Source organism: Artibeus jamaicensis, unplaced genomic scaffold, assembly GCF_021234435.1.
Source record: "Artibeus jamaicensis isolate MK-2021 breed Jamaican fruit bat unplaced genomic scaffold, CSHL_Jam_final contig_457, whole genome shotgun sequence".
Taxonomy (NCBI): domain Eukaryota; kingdom Metazoa; phylum Chordata; class Mammalia; order Chiroptera; family Phyllostomidae; genus Artibeus; species Artibeus jamaicensis.
Genome location: NW_026521840.1, coordinates 961,745 through 971,760, shown reverse-complemented (window position 1 = coordinate 971,760; position 10,016 = coordinate 961,745). Strand labels below are relative to the sequence as shown.

Sequence of the window (10,016 nt, the reverse complement as noted above, 5' to 3'; positions counted from 1 at the left end):
CAAAGACTGGAGTGCATATGCCTACCATGATAAAATTCAGGTGAACTCATTTCGGGAGGTCCCCCTCTTATAGCTTGTGTCAAGATGCAAGTCCCAAGTACAGAAATGCACTTTTTTTCAGGAGCAAACTGGTGTGTATGTGCTATGGTGTTTGGAGATGTTACTCTTAGAGAAGCAGAGCCATTTGTAGTTAATAGACAAATAGTTTATTCAGTAGATAAGTGTGATACAGTTCATTGTTGTAAATGATACAGCATTTCCATCACTATTATAGGTGAAGCAAATTAAAACCTCATGAAGTAGTCAGAGCACATTCATGCTAGGAAGAACATATTGCAAAGCATTACACGTGCACTAAAGGAGCAGACAAAATTGGGGACGGAATATGTTTTCACTCACCTCTGGTTGGCTTCGTATATTTTGTCATTGAGACTTACATTATGTTTGGGTCAAACAAAAAACCCAAAGAGGTTTTATAAGAGTTTACAACCATTAAACAGTATTGTTTAATCCCACAAGTAGATAAAGCAAACTACTATAGCTCCTTGATTCACAAACCAGGATTAAAAATAGTCAATCTGCCTATGTATATAGCTAGCTACAATATGAGAGAGATTGAATATTCTGAGTCTTTTCAAAGGCATCGACTACTTTAGACCAGCAAGTTTTCCCAAAATACACTGGTTTGGTTTCCCATGAGAACTAACTGTATCGTGACTGTATTTGAAGACTGTGCTCCTCAGTGTCAGGCCTGAGGAGAAGCAAATGAGGGGGAGGCAGAGACAGGTTAGGGGGCGACCTGAGCAGGACTGTTTGGACAGCTTGACACTACTTTCCCTGTGCAGTTCCAGACCTGGTTCCCAGAGTAAAACGAAGTCTATGAAAATCTTGGGCCCTCAAAATGGGCATTTGTACAGCATAGATAGAATGGTAACTCATGCCTCTCAGAACGAATTCATGTTAGAAGAAAACCCAGAGCTAGAGGTTAATGGATATCCATGTCTGAATATTGTATAAAGATCACTTATTCTACAATAGAAAAAATGGAATTTAAAAGTATTCTCCTGGAAACTAGCAGAGAGGGGAGTGGGGATGGGGAAGGGGGGGGGAGAGAGAGAGAGAGAATGAATTACTTTCAAGAAAAGTTTCAGAGACCATTTTCATAAGGCATCTCTGTCATTCTCCCTTCCATACCTTGCACCGTAAGAAAGTGCAATGGCTATATGCCTTTGAAAAGGCTCACTGGGTTGAACACGCCACTGCAGAGTCACATGTCTTCAGGTCGAAATAAAACAACAACAACAGAATCACAAAATCTACAAAGGTCTGAACCAGCAGAGACTTCCCAGGAGTTCAGAAATTCAGTGAAAGAATTAAAAATCGCAAAGCACCTCTTACAAAATGAACTGCCGCTTGAAAACTGCACGAAACACTGTGCAGTCTGCTGCTGAGTGCTCTGAGGTAAGTATCCGGAAGGACACCCCTTAGTCCCAGGAAGGAAGCTTGATTTCATTATCAAGGAAGCGAGGGGGTCCCCATGCTTCTTTGTATTTGCTGTTTTATAATTACAGAAAAAATGGAAAAGTCGAGAGCTGTGCAGACCTCAATATAAGGAAAATGTGTCTCTAAAAACTTCACTAAAAACCAAGCTGGATTTATGCATTCATAAGTGTACGGCTCCATTTATAGATTCTTGCAGATGATTCACTAACACTGACACTTTTTATACAAAATCCCTTTTGCAAGGGCATATTCAATTGAATAGGGTAAGGGAACTTATTGCAATATAATGCTTGAAACTGTATACACAATAACTGTGCACATCGTAATAAAGAGGCCTTGAAAAACTGTCTTTGTCTATGAACTACTACTGCCCTTTGGAAATTAAAGCTCTCTCATGACCCCTGGGCTACCTCCCTGTAGCACACAGTGCCACAGACATGATGGGGAAAGTCAGTACCAAACCTGGTTTAAGATGAGTTTTGTACATTTGTTACTATACAGTCAGGAAAAAAAAGGAGATACAATTTGTATCAACAAAAGGTCATTTCTGGTTATTTGAGGCATTGCTCCCAGCAGCTTTGGTTCATACACATTTTATGAAAAGGGAATGACGATTGTTCTTTAGGAAATAAGAACTACATATTCAGCCTTAAAAAAGATGTCCTGCATTGGGAGGAGCATACGATTTCGTGAGCACTAAACATGAACGTGTTCAAGATGAACTGCAGCTGACAAGATTAATCTTGTGCTTCCTGGTAAATTGTGCAGGTAGCGGAGGTTCTGATGCTGTTGATGATTTTGGGAGAAAGGGGAACTAAGTGGCACAGAGTCAGCAAAGTTCCCTAAGATTGTCAAATACCCTGATTTACACAATAGGACAGACTTAGAAGATCCAAGAAGTTGAAACAATGAAATGGTGTGTGTGTGGAATAGCAAGCACTTGAGTGGGAACTGCTACTGTCTATGGACCTATATGACAGTACTTTTACACCTCAGTAAAAATGCCGGGGCAGGGGAAGACCAGAGGGTAGGACATGAACGTGAAGCTGTGGTGGACGGAAGAGAGACATTGGGTGAGGTGCAGTTTTGATCAGGACAGAGACAGAAAGCAGCATGCAAGCCATTATCAAACTACCAGAAACAACCCTGACTACAGCCTCACATTCGGAGTGTTTCAGAGTAAGAAACATTTATAGGCAGTGTCACACCTTCTCATGAAGAAACAAAAGGCCAAGGCCGGGCCTTCTCAACTTTCATGAAAAAAACGATCATAGAAATTAGCAAGTGCCAGCTCAGTACATAGTGAGCTGGTCATGGTTCAAAATGCTGAACTATACAATGGATTCAAAAAGGGGGTTCATTTAGTGCAGCTTTAAAAAAAAAACAAAAAATGCCTTTTCTAGAGGCGTTTAATTACAAAGCTTCCCACCCTGAGCAAGTTACTAGTTGTGCAAATGATGCCATTCAACCCCAAGTCCTGCCTTCTTTAGTAATGCATTTAAGAATTATCTAAGGGCAAGTTCCCGCTCTTGGAGTGTGTATTTGAAGTGCATAACTAAGCCAGCTATTAGAAAAGATGTAGCATCTCCTTGTGGGAGCTACCTTTCCCTATCTAGAAAATCCCCTGGTTTTGTTTCCTAAAGAAATTTTGCTCCACTGCTAATTGACTTCATTGCCCAGAGACTGGCCAGCAGGAAAGAGAGAGGATTGCATGGCTGTGCACTGTCCTCCATGACATTTCATCCTGTGATGTTGAATACTGCATAGATCAGAAGTCCAAAGTTCATCCATGAGGCCCACCTTGAGTGCAGCTTTGGTGTTCACCGTGGAATGCCGCGTGAGTTTGGCCATCTCTCTGGTAGTGAATTCCTTGGTGCTGGTCAAACTCTTCCGTGCCTGTGTAGCACACATCTACAATGCTTGGGAGTTGAGCTAGTTATCCATCAGCGACTCTGCAGAAAAAAGGCTGCAATCTGATCCCTAATTGGTTGAGGTGAAGAGACTTAAAAGCTAAGAACTGTCAATAAATGTCAACAAGTAGAAAAGTGCAAAGGAAATAGAGCTAGTTTGCTCTGGTTATTTAAGAAAGCAATGCTCAAATACTGGTATGTGATTTCACTTTCAAAACTAGTTGAAACTAGGAAATGTGGCATAAAATCATCAAGTCAGATTTGTGATCTATTTAGCTGTAGACTAAGGTCTGTGTAGAGCCTATCTTATCATCACTGTGTAAAAAGTTATATAGAGGTACACGCACATCTCAAACTAAATACATCTCAAACTAAATACACTCATACATGCAGTCTAATTCCTAGCAATAGGTTAGAAATATAACTCTAGAAGCTTCACTGTGACCCTATAGCTTGGTTAATAAAGATAGTAAATGGTTAGATATCCATGCAATAAAATATGCATTTGCTTTGAAATACCTTTAAATATTCCCATTAAAAATTCTAAAAGATTAATTCTACATATTACCTGATCCCAAGGTTCTCTAAATTAGATATATGATCAACACTTTGTAATAGAAAACATGTAATTATGACAAGGTTTAGAATGGAATCCCTTGGGGTTCCTTGCATTTAGCTCCCCGCCAGGGTTTTGTCCTTCATGATCTGCCTGGTGCAGTGCAGAAGGGCATGAGCCTTAGAGTCACAGGACTTGGGTTGAGTCCTGACTTGGTCCTGATTTGCTAGCAGCACGACCTTGGCAAATTGCTTAATCTCACTGAGCTTCAGTTTCCTTGTCTTGAAAACAAGGTATTAGTACAACTTACCTCACAGGGTTGTTATGTGCTTCAAAGACACAAACATTCTGTAACTTGTAAAGCACAACACACAATTATTAGTTACTGTTATGGTAGTATTAGTGCACTATTTGCATTAATATTCATATTCGTATAAAGAAACAGGTCTTATGTCACATCAACGTGCAGCCCTAAGCTTAGAAACAATCAAGGCTGCCAGCTGCTGTGCATCTGCTGTGTGGGGATTCTTCTCCATCACTGAGAGAACGATGTTGGAAGGAAAAATATTGCAGAGGTTCTTGTAGGTCTGATACTGGTGTTCTGGGATCATATGCTCCCTGGAATCACTGCACATTCCAACCCAAGGATTCCTCCAAAGCTGCTCCATCTTTTCAGGCACGCTGCGTACCATGACTGGCTCATAGCATGGTTGCATGAGGCTGTTGCTCAGAGGATAGGAATGGTAGCCATAGGAATCGGCTGTACAAGGCAGCGGATCCCAGCTGGCGTGTTGTTCCCGGCACAGAGGAGGTCGTCTTTGCCTCATGGGGTTGCTCTCATAGAGGCGGGAGTCAGAAATGCTGTCCATCCGAGTCATCACCAGAGCACGTCCTGACTGAGGCGTTGCTCCAGGATGGATATTGGGAGGCATGGGGTAGTCTCCAGGACAGCTGGAGCGTGCTCCAGCTGCTGGGTGCTGGGCGTGCAGCACTAAGTGGGGAACTGGCTGCTTGTGGGAGGCTTGCTTAGAATCTTCTGGGCCATAGCTCTGTACTCGCGTTAAGGCTTCATGGTAACCATGAGGAAAAGGCTGAAGACGGTTTTGAGATGCTGAGCGATGCAGCTTGAGACTGCCTTCAGGATGGGCATCAGCTACAGCCAAGTACAGGTTGTTGTAAGAGGAATAGCTGTCGTTCCTGGTATGGCTCATATGGCTGTCAGGACAGAGGCTGGGATTCCTGGCATACACCCCCCGGTCTGCCTCAGCCATGTAGTACTCTCGGTTATGCATGCTGTTGATGTTCATTTTGGAGAAGTCGCCTAACATTGAATAATAGCCGTGGTCCCCCAAGGACTCAAACTTTGGGTATTGCTCAGCATAGCTAATAGGGGTCCCATGGCTGTTGGTAACCAGGATGGGAGGGTACTGCATGCTGGCCATGTGCTCCAATGAGGATTTCTGGTGGGGGAAATGAGAGGATCCTGGCACTGGGCTGCTGGCTGAACGGGTGTTGAGTGCACCCACTGCATGGCTTTTGGGAGGTGGAATCGTGGGGACACTGAGGGCAGTCACAAGTGAGGGGACAGAGCTGGCCTCAGGCTTACGGGAAATGGACACCCATTCCTCAGGCTCCACAGCCACAGACCGGATACTGGGATCTGACTGGCGCTTCGGGGCCACACGCTTGACTTCTGAGGTTATCTCACCTTTGGCATTTGACAGTCCTGCGCCACACTTGGCCAGGGTACCTTCGCTCATGGTTTTCACTGTGGACAGTTTGGCACTGATGCGGAGCTCGTCAGCCACTGAACGCTGGGGCTGGTTGGCCCGCTCTGGATGGTAGTATTTGCACTTGTGGCCGTACGTGCATTTTTTACCTGAAACAATAATGCCTTGGGGTGAGACCTCTCTCATAGCGGTGCAACTCGGTTTGCTAGAAACTGTCGTAACAATCTGGTCACTCATGTTAGAGTTTTACTGTTTGTGGTTAAAGCCAAAAAGGAACTTTCTATAAAGATGGGAGTCACACAACACCAAGGAAGCCATCACACACTGTGAGGGGAGAGAGAAGAAGGAAGCCGGGGAGGAAACTATAGTGTGAAAGCTAGGAGCTAAGCAGTTGAAGAGCCTTCATTTGCCTGTAATTCACAACTTTGCCTGGCCGGGACCTGCACGCTGAGGTGGCGGAGAGCAGCAGTGGGCAGCACAGTGCCATGCAAAGAGCACAGGCTTGGAGGCCAGGCAGACCAGGTGTCAATTTCAGCTGTCACTCACTAGCCATGTGATTTTGGAAAGTGACTTTACTTGTTGAGCCTCATTTTCCTCTTCTTTAAACGAGGCTTGCAATTATGCCTATATATATTATAGGGCCTTTGTGAAGATGAAATGAAGACAATGAACATGAAAATACTCTATGATTTCAATAAATGTTCAGTGAGAACAAAAACTAAGACATCCCAGAAACAAATGACCCCAAAAGAGCAAACATTCAAACTTGCCTCAGACCAGGCGGCCTACATTGCACTGTTGGGCTCACAAACTTTGTAACAGAGGGACTTGGGTAAGACCATGAAGTACTCTACAAAATTGCATTTTTAAAAACGTAAATGAAAAGAAGCTTTAGAAGCAAACTGGAAAGTACAGATCCAAAGAAAAGGGTATTTGTTAGTTGACAGGGGGTGCAATCATGTGCCTGACAGACATGTGTTTCTTGGGGCCAAACCCAGTTTGGTGTTGCGCTTTCTGCTTCTGTAGGCCCTGCGGGGTTCTGCACTTTGCTGGGGGCAGGGACACATGCAGCTGGAGCGCATGCGTCATTTTAACAAGTGACAAGTAATCTTCTCTTCAATTCTAGTTACCTTTTTCTCATGCAGCTTCTAGGATGTTCCCTTAAATGCCTAAATGCAACTACATGAAGACACAGGCTTTAACTCACAGAGGGTGGAAAAGGCAGAATTCTCCACTAGAAACGGAAACCTTGAAGAGAAAAGCATTCAGAGCCCTTATGTTTCCCTTAGTACAGAACTCCATTTTGTACATAGGTACTCACCATAGGGACATGGCTGCTTCTTGTGCTCAGGAACAACAGGTCTCTTTCTTAAGAAATTTTCAAGGCTTGGTCCATGGCGTCCTAAAGGATCATCTGGAGGCATAAATCTGAAAGCAAGCAAGCAAGAGGTAAACGTCTTCCCTTCTGTTCCCACTTCCCCTTATCAGAAGTTCAGACCTTTCCCTGGCTTGTGTGGCTCAGTGGATTGAGTGCCAGCCTGTGAACCAAAGGGTAGCTGCTTCAATTCCCAGTCAGGGCACATGCCTGGGTTGTGGGCCAGGTTCCCAGTAGGGGCCGTGTGAGAGGCGGCCACACAATGGTGTTTCATTACCTCTCGCCTATACTATTTTCACAGCTTTATCATTGCCCTTCCTACCTCAAGTCTATTTTTCGCTAAGACAGCAATTCTTCTCTGTATTACCACTCGATCACAAAAAAAAGGATGATTTTTTCCTGTGCATAATTCTTTCATGGACTATATGTTCCAGCCATACTGGCATGCTCACTGGCTTCCCAACATGCAACTCACTTTCACACCTTTATAGCTTCATTCACAATGTTCCCTTTGCCTGTAATGCCCAGCTGCCCCCTTTCCTCTATCTGTCAACTTCATCCCAGATGTCATCTCCTCCATGAAGCCTATTCCTATCGTTTCACACAGACAAAGCAGTTTAAAAAATTGTAACCATAGCAATGATCACAACACATCATGGTTGTCTCTTCCAAAGGGAAACTCTTGTTTCTGATCCAGCATTTTATCCCCATGGCAGCCAGCTTGATGCATGGTACCCAGTAAGCGTTCAGCAAATGTTTATTGCCATGACATAAAATCTCTTCCTAGGGGTAACTTGGATTTAGGCTATTCAGAGTCTACTGGAAAGAAACGTACTTGTCATTCACAAAAGAATACATCAGCAATCGCTCTTCTATAAACTTCTTCCATTCTGGTTTTTCAACTTGAAGGTCTCGATAGTTATCATTGGATACAATGATGCCGTCGGAATCAAAAGCCAGCTTGACTATGAACCGGTCATCGTAGCAGACAACTCTCCTGCCTTGGACCCTTCGGGATGGCGTGAAGACAAGAATCTTTTCCTTCTCCAGTTTTCGTAGGATATCTTGATCTGTCAAAATATGGATTATATGCTCCAGAGTACAATTTATCTTTGGAAATTAACACTATCCCCATGTTATGAATACATAAGTTGTTACTAGATGAATGCATTATTTTCCCATAGGGAAAGGTGACTTCAGTTTTCTTTTTGATAACATGAGGGAGCTGGATTCAATGACAACTAAGTTTTTTTTTTATTTAAATAATTTTATTTAGTTATTTTTCAAGTACAGTTTTTGGTCTATTTCTCCCATCCCATCCCCACCCCCGCCCTGTGCTCCCACCTCCCTCCCATTTCCAACCCCCTTAGTTCTCGTCCCTGTGTCCTTCCTATTTGTTCCTCCAAATCCCTCCCCACTTTTCCCCCTTAAATTCCCTTCCCTCTTCCCTCTGGTCACTGTCCCCTTGTCCCCTGTTTCAGTGTCTTTGTTTTTATTCTGCTTGCTTGTTTGTTTTGTTGTTTAGCTTCCTATTAAAGGTGAGATCATATGGTATTTGTCTGGCAACTAAGTTTTAAACCTACCATGAAGCATAAGAAATAACACTGATATTCTAGAATTCTTCATGCTTATTTTCCTCTTTGCCTGAAGCACCAGCTTTTGGTTGCTGAAGAAAATAGCACAATATGCTGAAGGTATGGCTGTCACAAGGACAGTAAAGCATCACTCCTAGGGCCTTGTTTTTGTTTTTGTTTTTTCCTTCTGCCTAGCACACAAGTGGCAAACACAAGGGCTGTGGGCCAAGTCCAACCCTCCACCTTGTTTTATCTAGCCCAGCACCTTGTTTCTACCTGGCTGCCACCAAGCTGTTGCTTAACTGTTAAGGAGTACTTACACTTATACAGTCCCAAAGTTATACTCAGTCCTTTGAAGGCAACTGCAAGTCTGATGTGGCCCCCGGCAAAAATGAGTTTGACACCCCTGGCCTAGAGGAAGGCCACAGCTAAGGGAAAGCATCAAGCTGGACCACGTCAGTCCCAACCCTCTTTCCTTTTCACCTCTTAATTGCTGAGGAGACAAAGGCTGTGCTCAAGTGGGGCCAGGATCCACTCTCAGACTGCTGCTCCATGACACAGCTCCAACAGCCATGCACTGGACTTTCTCATTTGCCACATCAGGGCAATGGTTGATACTCGGAGGACTGGGGTCTATATGTTCTCAAATGTTGAAAACAACTAGCTTCAAACCTGGCTGGTGTGGCTCAGTGGATTGCGTGCTGGCCTGAGAACCAAAGGGTCACCAGTTCGATTCCCAGTCAGGGCCCATGTCTGGGTCGCAGGGGCGCTCTAGAAGTACCCACACATTGATGTTTCCCTCTTTTTCTCCCTCCCTTCCACTCTCTCTAAAACTAAATAAATACAATCTTTAAAAAAAGAGCTAGCTTCACATATTGCTGTTAGTGGATACAGCGATCCTACTGCTGTTAGGGCTGCATATGATTTTTGTAGACCCTTAGGCACTTTTGCCTTCACAGGCCCCTTCTTCCACAAAGAAATATTGAAAATTATACTTTAAAACTGCATTAGTATAGAGACAAATAATCTAGTCAGAGACGTTATTATACATTCATTGTTATTATATTCAATTTCTCCTCCTGGGACTCCTATGTCTCGTGCATAAATTGGCTCTGACTAACATGGAACTTTTCTCTCTATTCTATTCCCTAATTTGCAAAACCCACAGTCACTTTTCTGGTACAGAATGAGATTCATTTTCTACCACAGTTTCTTCAGTGTTTTTGAAAACAGTCATGTTCATCACCAGATTCATTCCCCTTTAGTCTGAAGTCTGTGGTAAAACAGAAAAGCACCCTTTTTGCAACCATGTGCTTTCCTCTTTGCTGAATTGAAGTTGTTTCTATTGAACTGTTGTATGCCACAACA

General features: G+C 43.5%; 1 protein-coding gene across 7 annotated transcripts in view; it reads right to left on the bottom strand.

Moving 5' to 3' along the window:
• Positions 1 to 209: 209 nt before the first annotated feature.
• The window catches only part of ZC3H12B (zinc finger CCCH-type containing 12B), a 101,675-nt gene continuing 91,868 nt past the window's right edge, over positions 210 to 10,016 (bottom strand). For all 7 annotated transcript variants that reach the window (XM_037135169.2, XM_053666517.1, XM_037135168.2 and 4 more), the window contains 3 exons: positions 7,910 to 8,144; positions 7,021 to 7,127; positions 210 to 5,848 (listed from right to left, as the gene is read on the bottom strand). In XM_037135169.2, the coding sequence (XP_036991064.2) occupies positions 4,428 to 5,848; positions 7,021 to 7,127; positions 7,910 to 8,144 (1,763 nt within the window). In that variant the 3' untranslated portion in view covers positions 210 to 4,427. The remainder of the gene's footprint in view (positions 5,849 to 7,020; positions 7,128 to 7,909; positions 8,145 to 10,016) is intronic.